Raw genomic sequence first — 17,724 nt, 5'->3', positions numbered from 1 at the left:
TTTCCCTCCTTTTGTAGCATATCAATTATACTTCTTTTAAAACTTTGTTTCTCCTAATTTTTGCCCCTTGCAATATGCAATTTTAAGTAATACAGGCCCACTCTCAAATAACACTGTGACTTCATGGGTAGTGCACAAACATTATAAATAGCATTTTCAAGTCCCCCTGTCTATCTTTATAACATGCTGCCATTCATTTATTTCACTTACCTCAAACCTAAATTAACTGAATACATTCTTCCTATCATTATTTTTAACAAACTGTTACCTGTTCAATTAATAATAAAACAAAATATTTTATTTACTACATTTATTCTCTAACTTTCTTATTTATGCAGTTGGATTTTCTGACTGATATGATTTTCTTTCTGTCTAAAGAATTTAACTTTACTTGCAAGGCAGGTAGACTAACGAAAAATTATTTAACTTATGTTTGAGAAAAATCTTTATTCTTTATTTTGATGGATACTTTTATTGTATAAAGAATTCCAGATGGGAGTCTTTTTTTTTTTCCTCTTTAGTACTTAAAATATTTTTATTACACACTCTTTTGTTTGCATGATTTCTAAAGAGAAGTCTGATGTAATTCTTGCTTCTCTGTAAGCAAGGTATTTACCCCCACACACCACACCCATATGGGGCTTCTTTTAAGATTTATCCCTGTTTTTGATTTTCTGCAGTTTTAATATCATATGCCCAGGTATAGATATATATTTGGTGCTTATAAATCTTCTGGGATCTGTGGTTTGGTGTTTATCATTAATTTTGGAAAATTATCATTCATTATCACTTTAAATATTTCTTCTTTTTTCTTCTTCAGGTATTTACATTATGCATATTACATCTTTTGTGTTTTTTTTGTTTTTTGTTTTTGTTGTTTTTTGTTTTGTTTTGTTTGTTTTTTGTTTTTGTTTTTGTTTTTTGCATATTACACCTTTTGGAACAATTCCACAGTACTTGGATATTCTGTTCCATTTTTTTTCTGTCTTTTTTTTCCTTGCATTTTAGATTCGGTAGTTTCTATTGACATATCTTCAAGCTCACTCATTCTTTCCTCTCCTGTGTCCAATCTATTGATGAGCCCATGTTTTATTTCTGTAAAGACTTTTTTATTTATTTCTAGTATTTCCTTTTGGCTATTTCTTAGACTTTCCATCTCTCTGTTTATACTTCTTGCATCTCTTCTTTCATATTGTCTACTTTTTCCATTATAGCCCTTACCATGTTAATCCATTCTTGGTGGTTAGGATGTGTTTACTCTTTGCTGTAAGTGTGGGTATCAGTTGTCATTTCCCTGTTGTCGATTTTTGTCTTTCTGTTTACCTTTCAGTTTCCAGAGATATTTATTTTAAATAAGGTCTGCCATGTGCTATTATTTCCTTGTATTTGCCTGTTCTTACACAGATGCCTGACTCATGTCCCTGGTAAGTTGTGGGGCCTATGCTTAGGTCTCAGGGACCTAAAAGAGTGGCACTCTTTTAGTGCCACTGGGTTGTAGCCTTCATAATTGCCTCTCAGATGTTTTTTTGTTTGTGTGTTTTGTTTTTGGTTGGTTGGTTGGTTGGTTAGTTGGTTGTTTTCCCACTCCTGAGGTAATACAGGAAAGCTAAATTGCTTCTTTCCCTTTCTCCACCTGGAAAGCTGCTAGGACTGGAGTTAGGTATTTTTCTCTCTCCAGTTTGGTTAAACCTCAGCAAATTACAATCTCTTTAAGTAGTTTGTCTTGAGTCTTGAGCACAGGTCTTGCTAAGAACAGAATGGTTGGGGTATATTTCCGATGTCAACTTTTCCCTTCATTTGCCAAAATTTTGAGGGAATTTTTTTTCTAATTTTCAATATGAGAAACTGGTGACATTCCCATAGGTCAAACTCACAAAAGTGTAGAGTCCCTTCAGAATGTTTAACCCTGGGATGCCTGGGTGGCTCAGCATTTGAGCATCTGCCTTCATCTCAGGGCATGATTCTGAGTCTGGGGTCTAGTCCTGCATCAGGCTCCCTGCATGGAGCCTGCTTCTCCCTCGGCCTATGTCTCTGCTTCTTTCTCTATGTCTCCCGTCAATAAATAAAGAAAAAGTCTCTAAAGAAAAAAAAAAAGAGTGTTTAACCCTGAAACTTGTCTATAGTGAGCCTTCAGCAATTCATCAGTTTCAGTCCAAGTTTCCCTACCCTGCTGCTGGTTCCCAATGGCGTTTCTGTCCTGAGGCTTCTGCCCCAGTAAGCTGTGATTCTTTGTATCTACCTATTATTCTTCTGAATTTTGGGGGTGGTATTCATGATAGCTCTTTGACATCAATTGTCTGATGGATCTAAGAATAGCTGTTGATTTTTAGCTCTGCTTTTTTCTTGTTAGAACTAGTATGATGATTTCTAATCTCTTCTTTATGCCATATGGAGGATTGGAAGCCTCTGATGTGTACAAGTAATAGGTTGTTTAATCTCTGTCTACAATTCTAATTCCAGATTTGTAGAGGGCAGTCAATAGTCCTACTCTATGTTCAGCTGTGTACTAAGGTCACATAACATATGTGAAAGCACTAAATTTTCATTAATATGGATGCTATTTCTCTTTTATTAAATAATTTTAATGCCCATAAATTCTTCTTTTTGAAGGAAATTTCCCTTGATTTTTTTCTTTATTTTATAAATTTGAGTGTTTTCAAACAAAGTCAAGAGAAACTCTGCATTAAAAAGGATCGTGTAGCTCAGTTCGTTGTTTTACCCTATCAGTGGTGATTAAAGAAAAGACATCTAGCAGAATAGCCAGGAGTAACTGGGATCAAGAAAACCCAAGGTTTTATCTTCCTGATGCATTTCATGCACTAATTTCAATAACCTAAATATATAATGAAATGGATAAAGAGTTTCTGATATCTGGAAGTGTCCATTAGAAAACCCTAAATCAGTACCAGCCTACCTTCCATGTTGAAGGCACTTGGATTTTTGTGGCTGGCTGGAGAGGAACTTTAGGATAATCTGCTAATTATTTTCTTTTACTTCTTCACCTGGAAAACCTACATTTGTGGGTATTATTGATATAGCTGGTCTCTGGTTTTCATACTATCCTGTAATTTAATCATTAACTCATATTTTCTGTTACCTCATCGTATCTTTTATTGAACATCTTCCTCCAAAGGTGTGTTCATTCTAAATCAGTGTTGAGGAGTTTCCTCCTCAGAAAATGTAACATATATTTAATTGAATAGTATTATATTTGCACTTAGATGACATATCATTTTTTCTATGTTTTGATTTAGAAAGTTCTCTTCAAGTTTTCCCTGCCCTATGTCATAAGCGGTTACAATTATATCATTCTTGAATATAATAATCTTGATTTAATATCTAAACATTATAACATTTTTATTTATTCTTGAATCCATATTGTTTTATGATAAAAATCATGATAAAATGATTGTTTTATAATATATAATGTTAAGTATAATTATGTTAATGGGTGTGTGTCCAACCACAACTTAGAATATCAGGATTGAAGTAGCCAAATTATTTATTCGGTGGCTGATTTTAGAGGCTATCTCAAATAATAAGTTATTATTGAAACATAAAATGGTTTTCAGTAAAATATGTGTAATAAAATATAACGAATAAATTAGAATTATTTAAGGAAATAAGCCATTTTACTTTTTCAAAGTAATAGATTTTTGAAAAATAAATATTTTGCTGACAGTTATCACAGAAATTTCTCTGAATATAATGAATATTGTTTTATTGGAAAACAGAAATAAATAATGTTAGCCTTTTGTGGGTTTCTCATTGGCCATAAAAAAACCCTAACATTATATGGAGTCCTTAAATGATTCTCCTATTTTTACCATTGGCCATTGTAGCTACAGAAACACTGTACATAACATGCGATTATTCAATCTAATATGTTAGTAGCATTATAAATACATGTTACAATTGAAACAACCCTTGAGACTGTCAAAAAGCTTAACTGGAATTAATTAGTGAATTAGTGAAATTGATGAGAATTAATGTGGACTGCTGTATGGTGAAATAATGGGTAACATAGGTGAAGTCTATTAGACAGTTAATGCTCATAAAGGCACAGGGGGAGGGAGAACAGGCAGGGGATGTCATTATGGATTTAGGAGAAGCAGAGTAAAAGGAGAATGAAGGAAATGGAATTTGGCAATAGCAAGTAAGATTAATTGAAGATTAACATGATTGAAGCAGAGAGAAAAATGAAATGAAAAACAATAAAAATAGATAAATTAATAAAATACATTTACACTAGGGTTTTGAAAAAAGAAAGTATTGGGTTGCATTTTCATGTAATTTGTTTTTTGGAATTGGTTTTTCTGGAAAAAAAGTTCTAAATAAAGCCATCCCCTTTTAAATCTTTATGTTGTAAGCCAGGATTTATAAAGATAAAAAGATAATTCAACTTATGTTGACTTTATAAAGTTGTCCTGCTATCACATTTAATTGGAAGCTTCTTACCTTTTTAATTTTTTAAAAATGTAGGAATTTTGTATTAATTTGAGAAATAGGTACCCACCAGATCTTAGAGCTTTAAATCTTAGAGTGCTTATGTGTGAGACTGGAAATGTGGTTTTGAGCCAAAATCTCTTCATACTGAATCTTATCTTCATAAATCTTCAATAAATCTTCAATAAATCTTCATTTATTGAGGAATCGATATAAAAACTAATTTTTGCTTACAAAATGTGTGCTTTTCCATACCATTGATATTAAATCTCACTTTTCAGATTTCCAGATTGGGGCAAGTTTTTCTATTTTTCTTTTTCTGTGATCATCATATTGTGTTACTGATTTTTAATCTTCCATTAATAGTTGGATTTCTGACTTAGATTTTTTATAATAGTGAATATTAGTAGCATGCTAATTTCTGGCTCTACATATTTTGGTGGCTCTTGGAAAAATTTCTGGAATGCCAATATAGTATCATTACATATAGCAGAATGAGGAGTAGTAATTTTCTCCTGATAGTATAAAATTTAGATACATTTTTAAAAAAATATTTTATTTATTTATTCATGAGAGACACAGAAAGAGAGAGGCAGATACAGGCAGAGGGAGAAGCAGGCTCAATGCCGGGAACCTGGTGTGGGACTTGATCTCAGGATTCCAGGACCACACCCTGAGCTGAAGGCAGATGTGCTTAACTGCTGAGCCATGCAGGTGTCCCTGGATAAACTTTTGTAGGATAAATTATCCTTAGATAAATTTTGGTGCTGAGAAAAATGAAAAAATATAATTTTTTTGGTAGGGAAGAATGTCATTGAACGAAAACTGTTCCAATAGAAGAAAATTATTCATGGGTTTTCTTTTTTCTGAGTCATATTTTTCCCATGTAAAAAGAAAGAGTTGTGTAAGTGATTGCTAACATACATTACTATTCTAGGGAAATAATGTAGGTATAGAAAGGTAATATAGAAAAAATATATTTACAACCTTGTGTGTTTTTGTTGTTTAGAATACAGATTTTTTTTGAAGAACAGTGGGAAATGGCATTTTTAAAATTTGTTTTGAATTGTTTTTTACTGTTTAAAGATTACTGGAACTTGACCTGGTGGTTGGTTTCAAAGCTAACTTTATTGCTATTTCACTTTTATTTATTGAATCTGTTAGTCCTTACACTTAAAAAGTCTTGAATATTGATGTTAGTTAATTCAGGAAGATTCCCCATTTGTCCAAATAGTAAATATGTCCTGCGCATTACTTTGGCTTTTGAAATGGCTTGTACACAGTCATGTTCGCTTATTATAAATGTTCTCTTCTTTTAAAAGAACCTTGGCAAAACATGGACAAAGTCCTTTAGCAATGAGAAATTCTAGTTTTATAGTTCTTCCAGCCTTTTAGAATCTTATGACAGTTACAGGTTTTGGCCACGCCTACTATGATGCACAGAAATTGACATGAAAGGGAAGCCTGGGTGGCTTAGCAGTTTAGATCCTGCCTTTGGCCCAGGGCGTGATCCTGGAGTCCTTGGGATCCAGTCCCACATCAGGCTCCCTGCATGGAGCCTGCTTCTCCCTCTCTGTCTGTGTCTCTGCCTCTTTCTTTCTGTGTCTCTCATGAATAAATATATAAAATCTTAAAAAAATAAAAAAATAAAAATAAAAAATAGACATGACAAAATCAAACAGAGGTCTGACTACTTAAAGAAAATATAACTCATTCTGTAACTCCAATTTGTACTGAAAAAAGTATGATAGTCAAGGTGTTGTGCTGTCACATTGCCAGATTCCATTCTTTCATTAACAACCAGGATGCCCATATATCTCTAACATCCAAGCTGTACTGTAAAGAGTGGACTCCCCCCCCCTTATTATTAGTTATATACCATTGAGGAATCTGGACTATAAACATCCTGGTGTGGTCAGTGATTGGAAACAAAAGAAGCGGTTGGCGGTATACACATGTGCTTCTCTCCAGTAACAGTGCATTTAAAGTGACATTTGAAGCTGATTTGGCTGGAAATGAGGACATCTTTATTGCCCTTGATGATATCACTTTCACCCCAGAATGTGTCTTTGGAGGTAAGTGATTCTTCAGCAGATGGGGTGTGCAAGTATTGTTTTAGCTATCCATATATAGAAGAATTGGGAATTCCTGATGAATAACATTTGTTTCCAGGTACAATACTATGTATACATTGAAGGAAGAACAGTAGATGTTGCTTTCTGCCCATAAAGTTTTCATGTCCTCCAGGCAGCCAAATTGATTAGGGTTCCTTACGAGATGTAGAGGAAAGTTAGTTTCATTAAAAGAGCATTATTGTCTACTTTCTTTATTTCTAAAGGTTCACAATAACTGCACAAGGTAAGGATTCTCTGATCACCTACCATCTTGCAAACTACCTTTTCCATCCATATTAGCTTTCTCCCATTTCCTAGGCCATCTCCCTTCTCCTCACTGTTTCTACTGTACAATCTAGAATTCTTAGTCAAAACAAGAATCTTATCAATAACTCTTCTTGTATGAAATCATTCCCTTAACTGAAATCTGAATGTCTGCTATTTATGATGCTTCCACTTCAGTGGCCATTTTAAAGTCTTCAGATTTTCAATGTTAAATAACAGAGCCATTCATTGTCTTTCTGGCTATTCTATGCCTCATTCAAAATTTTATTTTTACAGGGTTATTTAAAAGGTTCTTCTTTTTGAGGTGACTGGCTGGCTCAGTTGTGAGTTCAAGCCCTATGTTGTAAGTTCAAACCCCAGGTTGAGTGAGTGTAGAGATTACTTTAGAAAAATAGAAATTTAAAAAAAAATTTAAGTTTCTTCATTTTAACCCCCACATCTGGGTTCTTATCCTCCAAATAGTTTTTCTCTGAATGCTAAATTCTGGGCAATTTCAACTTCCAGGTCACTCAGCCTAGGTAAATTGTTGATGTCTTTAATTCTAGTCATCTTTATAAATATTTTTCTTCCATAACCCGCTCCCACACTAACATCCTGGATCTTATTATCCTGTCTGAAATTTTAGGGTTGAAAACTTCATCTAATCATTATATCCTCTACTTTCTGATTACTACTCTTAAACCTGTTTTCAAACATAATTAACAAGAAAAAATACAATTCTAGATTCTCAGTGCTTCCTACTTTCTTCTAAAAAATAGCTCCTTTATACTTTTTTCCTAATAATCTCAGATCTAATGATCTAGCATCTCAATTCCATTCTCAATCAGCAATTTGAGTTATTTTATGTACAATTTTTTATTTTTTAAAGATTTTTAAAATTTATTCATTTGAGAGAGAGTGTACATGTGCATGCACAAATGAGGGGAGGGGCAGAGGAAGAGAGAGAAGCAGACTCCCTGCTGAATAGGGAGCCTGATGCAGGGCTTTATCCCAGGACTCCGGGATCATGACCTGAGCTGAAGGCAGATGCTTAACTGATTGTGCCAGCCAGGTGCCCCTGTATCCAATTTTTTAAAGATAAATTTGGGTTATAATTATGTACCAGGCATTGTGCTAAGCACTTCACATGTATTAACATATTTATTGATCAGACTAAGTTCATGTAATACATACAAGTATTCAGGTCATGTTCAGTCATAATGGCCTTATCAGTCTTTGAAGTTGGGTTATTATAACCATTTGTATTTTCCAGGCTGCTGCTGGTCATGCTCATTGAGACCACAAAAAATTTTGGCTTATCATCTTATCTTGTGGTCAAGGGTCCTACACACATCTATTTCCCATTCCTGACACTGCTCTTCTACAACAATCCTCAAGTCTCCCAGCTGTTCCCTTCAACTTTCTTTACTCTGCCAATGTTCTTATATCCTTTGAATAGAAGATAACTCCCTTTGGTTACAAATTCCCTCAATGTTTCTTTTCTACCTCTAAATGTACCTGTATCCACAACCAAAGTCTTTTTTTGTCACTGCTTGTCTAAGGGAAAACCCTGTCTTTCCAAGAGTAAATGCTCTTCGTCATTTCCATTCTTAGTTCCTTCCAGTCACTGTTCTATCAAAGTCTTCTCTGTCCTCTATCTCCAGTTTTTTTTTCCTTCCCCTACTTATTCTTAGCTCTTGCCACATTCATATAAACATACATACATATGTACATACACATACATACATACACATACATGAATTTCATATCACTTCCCACTAGTTTTGAGCTCTTCAAGACCAAGAGGACTTGTCTGTTTCTTCTCCAGAGCCTAATTTAATACAAGGCCTAAGAAATCTGAGCTGTATAGTTACTATAATTCTAAATAATCATAATAACAGTAATTGGGTTTCTAACATTTGCCTAAGTAGGATATTAACCACCATGTTATAGAACAGATTCTATTTTTGTGGACAGTTAAAAAAAAAAAAACAGACAACAAACAGTAAGATCTTTCACATTAACCCATGTCTTCTTTCTGTGATTTCCTATAAAAGAAGCACCTCCAAACAAATGCCCATCCAAAATCCAGAACTTCTAGGTATAGTTTTTACAGGATTGCTTCATGGTTGATTCAGGCAGATGTTTTTAGAAAATCATCCATTAAACCGATATTTCTCAAACAGAGATCTAAGGACCCCAATAGTGGACATGTCAGGAGCATGCAATACCACCAAATAAACTGCAATTCCATTTGACTTACTTGAAGATCTAGGGAGAGAAGTTCCATAAAGTATTACATGATATATATTGTAGACATATATTGAGTGATGGAGAGGTGACAGCTGGACTACAATTTGGAGACGCAAGTCTAAATCATGACTGTGTCACTAAATAATTATATAATTCTGAGAAAATCATTAAAACTCTTTAGACCATGTTTTGTCATCAGGGAAATGAAATAGATAATGTCTTAAGTCCCTTCCAAATCTTCCATTTTATGATTACACACAGCTGGATTTGTACAAGAGGATCAGGAAAGTAGAGGGAATAGCATAGAGAATGACAAAAAAAAAAGGAAAAAAAAAGGGGAGAGGGTCCATAGAGAAGGAGGGGGCAGGTAAGGGGCTACAGGAGTGAGGGCAGATAGGTCCAAGCAGAGGTGTCACTGCAGTTAGAGAAGACCTGTCACTCTTTGGTATGTTGGTAAACTTGAGCAGGCCTGCCCCTCATTCACTCAGTGTTGGTTGAGAATCTACAGTGTGCTGCACTGGATTTGGATTGGAAGGGCAGTTATGAATATAAGTTGTGTTTTTTTTTTTCATTTGTTTATTTTTTTACCTCTCCATTACCATACTCTAAACACACCTTAGGCAACAAATTCTATAGATTTTGCCTTCTTATTTTTTTCCCTTCCATTTTACTGCTCAAACTCTAGTTCAAGACATCCCTATTACTCAGTAGGATCTCTGTAATGGCTGCATAACTGATTTATCTAATTTACTGACATGTATAGAAACACAATATTCATCTTCTAGTACCTGTTATAGAGTAAGTTCCAGAAAAGTGGATCTGGTATCTTTCTTATTCAACACAGTAACAAAGAAAGATTTTTACCTGTAAGCAACAGAATCTGACTTCCACTAACTTAAGTAGAAACTAAGTTTATTGAAAGGATTTTGGATAGGTCCAAAAATTAAATGTAATACTGAGAATCTAACTTGGAAAGACAAATGGGAAGCAAGTGAGATGAACTAAATCAGTGGGTAAGACTGGCTAATTTCATGGTCTTTGAATACTTGCTTTGGAAAATGGTCTATCTACTCCCCTGCCATCACTATGAATGGTCTCTAGTGGTCCCTGTACCACTCTGTCAGAAAAGAGCTGGTTGGAAGCGTCCCTGACCAAGCCCATGCTTCGGGGTCCCCTAAATTATACTCTCATATCTAATCTACACATCATCCAGGTCTGCATGATGGCCAGTTTTCTCTTTAATCATAATCAAGCTTCAATACTCTGTAGCATATGGACCAAATTATAAAGCTAACCAAGAATAATAAATTATCTGTTTGTACTCTAATAGAGAGGAAATAAAAGGGGAAACTAATGAAATACACAAATTCATAGAAGTTATAAAAGAGAAGAAAAATGCTTACAGGCTCTCAATTACCTACTAAATAAGTTTCTTATCCTTTAGTACAACTCTTATCTGTGTTTATGAAATAATCCCTTAAAATATGACCACCACCCCCCTCCCGACCTCCTCTGTCCAGCTGTGCTCCATACTCTTCTACCTCCATGACTTTGGTCCCACCGCTTCTCTGGCTGGGAACGCTTTGCCCTTTACTTGCTCTTGTGTAAATGCTTTCCCACTTTCAAGGGCAGAGCAAAGCAGCCTTTGTCATGAATTTATCCTTAATACACCCACAGGAAGCCAAACCTTGTGGCAGATTCTCTTAGCCTGAAATTTGTGGCTCTCCTATTATGTATCTTATGGTATTTTGTGATTTGCATGGCTTATTTTCTGTCTTTTTTTGGGTCCCTCTGTGTTAAAAAAAAAAAAAGTCACCGTTGTCATTATCCTGTTTTTGTGTGTGTGTGTGTGTGTTTTAATTTTAGTGAGAATGAGTGATCTTTAACTTTTAGGTTGATTGAGAGAAGCATAAAATAAATTTCAAGTCAGCATGTGATACAGAATAGATACTTATTTCTTTTTAAAGATTTTATTTATTTATTCATGACAGACACACACAGAGAGAGAGAGAAGCAGGCTCCATGCAGGGAGCCTGACATGGGACTTGATTCCAGATCTCGACGATCACATCCTGGGCTGAAGGCAGCGCCAAACCACTGGGCCACTGGGGCTGCCCTGAGAATAGATACTTATTTTATATCAAAGTGATATACCAAGTATACATAAATTATTTAAAATGCAATTTTAATATATGGTTCATTTTTATAATTTTGATTCAGTTAGTGATTCATGAGCCTAATTTATTTTTTTAAAAGATTTATTTATTTATGATAGACATAGAGAGAGAGAGACATTAAAGACACACAGAGAGAGGCAGAGACACAGGCAGAGGGAGAAGCAGGCTCCATGCCAGGAGCCCGACTCGATACCGAGTCTCCAGGATTGCGCCTTGGGCCAAAGGCAGGCACTAAACCGCTGAGCCACCCAGGTATCCCCTCATGAGCCTAATTTTAAAAAGAATAGTGATGAATGTACAGAATATTGTTAGCCTTTAAATCTATTATTGTGGGTCATGAAGTCCTCACCGTTTATCAAAAGATGGGACAATTTCTACTTGCTCTGGGAAGGGGCATTACATTTAAAGGAAGAACAAAACAAAATACAAGAACCAGAAAATGGCATTAAAAGCTAATACCAGACAGGCATATGTGAGCAAGACCGACACACCCCCACCATGGTCTGCATTTGGAGAAACTTGCATATTATACTATGAGATGGTTCTTATTTGATTTTTTTGCTGATCATCAAGCTGGAAGGAATTTTGTTTAATTAGGGGGAAAAATCCAAATGAAAACCATGGAAGACTCAGTCCCAGTATGAACTATATGCCATTAGCCTGGCTGGATTTGACAAGTGCCTCTCTTTGAACTTGGAAGATAAACCACAGGTTACTATTCTTCTTAAAGGTAAATGCTTTTATGTGAGCACTGATATTATCATATAAACATATATTTTTGTATGTATGACAAATAAATACATAATATATACTTTAATGTCTAAGTAATATAATGTATATATAAAACAAAACATGGTGTAGTGATATAGTACTTTCTCTAGCATGTAAAAACAATAGTCTTCTTCCAAATTCCTAACTAATCATTTTTGGAAATTATCATAACCTTTGCTAAGACCTTTTTTTTTTTCACTCAGAAGTAGGGCCAACTGTTTACCAAGCCAAGTATGTCTGAGAGATTCTGGGAGCTTTGCATTGCCAAGGTCAATCTGGCTCTGTTTTGTTCTCTTGGGCTATTAGAGTCTACTTTTATTATGGTTTTCCTGATTCCCTGGAACACATATGTTGTTATTTGGAAAACATTCAGATTTTATTAAAACAAATTTGTTTGTTTGGTGCCTAAGAAATAGAAGAAGAAAGTGACACTACTTCACTAAAAAAAAAAAAAAAAAAAAAAAAAAAAAAAAGTTTTAAGAAGAGGTTTTTTTTTTTTTTTTTTTTTTTAAATTAAAACTCCAGTGGCTTTAACAATTCTGATAACGTTTTTTCTGATACCATCTTATTAGCATGTGACAGCACTTTACCCAGAAAGGATTGGTTACTCTTTCTGGAAATAGTTGGAAGTGGCAAAAATAGACAACAACAACAAAAACACAACTTTCTTGGCTTCAGAAAGAATAAATTGATTTATATGTATGAGTTCTTTTTGCTAATATAAACTTGCTCAAAATAGAAAACATGAGGTTAAAGAAATAACTAAGTTTTGGTAAAAACAGGTATAAGGAGATGACGGGCTGGGTTGTTTCTGCCAGATAGAGCAAATGATTGATCAATGAGGAGGTCAGCATAAGTTCTAAAATATCCTTACCTTGCTATTTGCCTCTTCTGGTCTTTCTGATTGTAATACAATTAATGTAATATTACCCATGCCTACTGAAGTATCCCATATGGGGCAAGATAACCTAATAAACTTCAAAGTAATCTTTTAATCATTTTATCAGAAAGGCAAAAATTAGTCTTAAAAATCATGTGTTTTTTATTTTTATTTTATTTTTAATTTTTTTTTATTTATTTATGATAGTCACAGAAAGACAGAGAGAGAGGCAGAGACACAGGCAGAGGGAGAAGCAGGCTCCATGCACCCGGAGCCCAACGTGGGATTCGATCCAGGGTCTCCAGGATCGCGCCCTGGGCCAAAGGCAGGCGCCAAACCGCTGCGCCACCCAGGGATCCCCAAAAATCATGTGTTTTTTAAAATAATAATTCAATCATATACAACACTCTGAACTTAGAGATAAAGCTACTCGTTAATATTTCTCAAAAGTAAATAATGGTTAAACATAGCTATATTTATCTCTATCTCTAGTGCTGATGCCCTATTAATTGGAAGTTATGGGATCACAGTCACTTTCTCGGGTTGGGTCATAGAAGTAGTCAAGACACCACAGCTGAGAGATCTCTGAAAGATCACCACAGAATTATATTTGATTCCTGAGTGGTCTTCTCTATCACTAGCCTCAGCAAATCATCCGTCTTTCCTTTGGCCTTCCTAAAACCTTTCGATTTCCTTCAGTTGTATATATTTCTGGTGTGTGATGGAGAAATAGTTTCCCACTCTCCACCTCAAGTCTTCTACACTTAGACAAAAATTTAATAATTGATTGGTGTCAAGATACTCAAAATTTCTGTAAGTAAAAGGTTTCCCACTCACAGGAATGAGATGGCATTTTCTTTCCTGGTTCCTTCCCAGCCAGCAAAGAGTATGATACCATCTTATCTGAAAAATTCATTATTTTCCTCTGCAACTGTAGGTTTGTTAGGGAGAAGAGAGGTGAGGCTGAGTCAGGCATCAGGACAATGGTACTTCATCATGCAGGGACAGTGGTCTTAATCCTGTAAAGTATTGAAGCATCATTTTTGAGCAGGAGTCTTCCTTTGGGAAATGTAAACTGGAAGCAATATGAAGCATGAATTTAAAAAGCTTATTTAATAATAATGGTCCTAAAAGTAGAAGTCAAGAGTTCAGCATTTGGGGAATTTTTTTAACTGTTAAATAAAATTGCAGTTAATATGGGCCAGAGCTACCAAGTGAACAATAGCATTAAATTAGGTCAAATATATAACTTAGTCCAATATTGTGCATAATAGAAGCCACACCAGCATAGAAATATTCGACCAGGAACTGTTGTACCATCTGGAAACGATAAAATAGGAATGGGTTATCCACTAGGGTCTCTCTGGGTTCCAGGCCTCATGACAAGAAAGAAATGACCAAAAAACACTCTAACATTTTATATTTTTATATATGTTCCCACATTCACACACGTTTTAGATTATTTGGGGTTAGATTATGACAGAAAATTCTTCATTTATGCAATTTCAATCATTTACGTTGCTATCACTATTTTTTAGTTAGTAAGGAACTGGCTATAATCGTGGCAAATGTCAATGTTGAATAAAAGTGATAACTCTTTAGGGGCCTCTGAAATATGTTCTGTTTCCTCAGCTGTTGATTTTCCCTAAGTATATTCTTGATTTTCTTTCAAGTGTGCAAGCTCCATGTGAGCTAGGGGAGAGCAGATTCTCTGGCAGTAGGATGTTCACCCCTCCACCACAGCCTGTGTGCTCTCTCACTTATGTTGCCCATCATCCCCCGCTCTTTCCATCACTTGTGAAGGCTCCATGGTTTCAAACAACGCACCAATGGGCACATGTGCACACATCCATACTTACATATGATATTTGTACAAATGCACATATACATATATAAAGGCATTATTTGTATGTCTATATACATTTTTAATTCTTTCAGCTTTCTTCTATACTTATTTTAGTTTAGCCTTGAGTGGCTACAGCTCTTCACTTTGAAAATAATGATTATTTTCTGTTTGGCATCTGTTCTCAGGTTCTTATCAGCTTTTACACTGGATCCAACTTCTGTAAACTGTTAGATTTCCTTTCCTTTTGTCTCTTCGGTCAGACATTTGGCTTTTCTCTTTCGTGTAGGCCTTCTGACAGCCAAATAAGCCCTCCTGACTCATCATATACTCTGCATGCTCCCCATACATCTCTGTTTGTACCACACTCTTCTGTTTTTCTTTAGTCCCAACAAAGGTCATCTTCCATCTTTCCAGGAATATTTAAGCTATTAGATATTAAAATTAAATAAGAAAATCAAAATGATCCTCTTAGGGCTCCAAATTAGAGATAACTATTATTAATGAAAAATTAAAAAATAAATAAAAAATAAATAAATTTAAAAAAGAAAGAAAAAAAAAGGGAGATCCCTGTGTGGCTCAGCGGTTTAGCACCTGCTTTCGGCCCAGGGTGTGATCCTGGAGTCCCGGGATCGAGTCCTACATTGGGTTCCCTGCGTGGAGCCTGCTTCTCCCTCTTCCTGTGTCTCTGCCTCTGTCTCTGTGTCTCTAATGAATAAATAAATAAATAAAATATTTAAAGAAATGAATATTTTTATACTCTGTGAATGATCCTTCAGGAAATATAAACAAAAATTATAGCTCAAAATATCCTCAAACCAAAAGTTCTGAAGAATTATGTGTGTGTATGTGCGATATTTTCCCCTCCTATAGTCTTAATTTTTTGTGACTTTTTTAAGTATTGTTATTGAGATATGTGGCAGAGATAAACAATTACCAATTTATAACTGATGTATTTAACAGTGAGCGTTTTACCATTTATATCATTAAGTACAGCAATATTTGGCAAGAGCTTAATTCCTGGTCTTTAAAACTGAAATTCCTTATGTATATATTTTTCCTTTTAAAATAGGCAATTTTGCTTTCACTAAACATATTAATCATCAAGATAAAAATCCATCAGATTATCCTTGAGACTTTTAGGCTTTTATTGAACTTACATGAAAATCATAAGAATGTTTCACTGTGTTTCACTGTAAATTATTAGTATGAAATAATTTTTATTGGTATAAGAAAGATATTTCAGCTGCTTCCAAAACTGAGTGAACAAGGAAACAACATTTTGTAGGAGGACAAAGAAATACCCAAAATGTCAGGAACTGTAACTGTCTGCAGAGCACAGAATGAAATAGAAAGTGGTGTTCAGAGGAATGCCTTAGTTACTAGGAATAGGAAAATTAGTCAACAAAGTTGGTTCCTAAACTTCTTTGTCCCAGGTATTTTGTTTTTGGTTTTTTCCTCTTCCCTCTCCTGAGATTTACTGCAAAATAAAAAGGGAAGATTTATTCATATAGAGAGCATTGTTTTAAAAGCCCTTTACGTAAGATCCCATAAAACTTCTGAAGCAATTGGTAAAAACCCTTAGTTTCTATTGAATGTATGATAGCTTTAGTTGCTAAACTACAGATTTATTAAATATATCAGAAGGTTATATTTTTAGAGAACTTTAGAGTTTCTATTTTTTTCTGATCTACTCTATCTTGTGGCATATTAAATAAATGGAGATTGTCAATTTGTCAGTGCATTCTTAGTTTTATCCATTTTGCTTATCTCATTGCATACGATCAAGGAAAGTAAAACTACTATTTAAATCATTGATTTATTATTCATCAGTTTAAGAAATATTTGTTGAGCAACACTTCATGACATTAATTATTTGGACATTAAAATGTCACTGTATTTTCAAATGAAGTTTGAAACTTCTTCAACTCTGATTTGGAATGGCCAAATTCAATGTGAAATCACAACTCTGAGCAAAAAAAAAATGGATAAAGACATGACAAATATGCAGTTTTCGCAGTTGTAGTGATTCCGCTGTTTTTTTTTTTTTTTTTTTTTTTTTTTTCTGGTGGTGCCAGAAGAGCTTCAATTGTGGAATTTTCTGCTGGTTTCAGAATCACTTTTCTCAAAACAAACTTGAATACAAATTCCCTATACTCCCAAGCAGCATTTCTTACCTTATTTTCTGCTGAAGCATACAAAAACGAATGCTCATGTGCTTATCCACTCGTCATGCAATATAATACAGCAGTGACCTATGAACAATTTAAGATGCTTACTGTACATCCACACTTATTCTCCACTGGAGGAAGCGCACTTGGTGGGATATAGTGAGTGAATGTAGCTTTACTGTTGATACCGCCTTGAATTAGCTCTAATATATAGAGAACAAATCAGTTGCAAACTACAACATGAGATCTACTTCATTATTGATCCCAGTACACTTTAGACTTGTAATTCACTTGAGGAACTTTCCCCTACAGATATTATGAGATAGTATAGTAGTGTGTGTGCGTGTTTGTGTGTGTGTGTACGCGCACACGCGTGCACGAAGCTTTCACACCAGCCTCTCATCTCCCTGCCCAGCGTCAGGTCTATGCAGTACCTCTTATCAGATACAGCTTGAGAGATGTTGACTTAACAAGAAGTGACTTTAAGTTCAACAGTGAATCATTTTGTCAAAATGAGTGCACCATTTTCTTGGAGCGTCTTTTCTCCTGCTCCCGTCTCTCTGTCACACTCTCCAAAATGTGAATAACCCTCTCTCTTACTTTCTCTTTCATTTTTTTCTATCCTGATGGTGCCCCTTGGGGCATATGGAAGTGACACCTGAAAGTGCTCTTTTCAGCTTGCTTTCCTGGAGGTCTTAGTTTTGCTCTGATCACGTTCCTCTCTCCCACAAAGTTACCCCCTCATGTAGGTACAGCAGCATGCATTTCCAATGCAGCATACCAGGGTTGGCACTGATAAGGCTCT

General features: G+C 35.0%; 1 protein-coding gene across 1 annotated transcript in view; it reads left to right on the top strand.

The window, feature by feature from the left end:
• The window catches only part of MALRD1 (MAM and LDL receptor class A domain containing 1), a 761,302-nt gene that overhangs the window by 592,883 nt on the left and 150,695 nt on the right, over positions 1-17,724 (top strand). The window contains 2 exon segments of the mRNA XM_055332672.1: positions 6,318-6,344; positions 6,347-6,521. Of these exon segments, the coding sequence (XP_055188647.1) occupies positions 6,318-6,344; positions 6,347-6,521 (202 nt within the window).

This window comes from Nyctereutes procyonoides, unplaced genomic scaffold (assembly GCF_905146905.1).
Source record: "Nyctereutes procyonoides isolate TBG_1078 unplaced genomic scaffold, NYPRO_anot_genome, whole genome shotgun sequence".
Classification (NCBI taxonomy): Eukaryota; Metazoa; Chordata; class Mammalia; order Carnivora; family Canidae; genus Nyctereutes; species Nyctereutes procyonoides.
The sequence above is the reverse complement of the archived record's forward strand: the minus strand, read 5'-3'. Positions and strand labels throughout refer to the sequence as shown.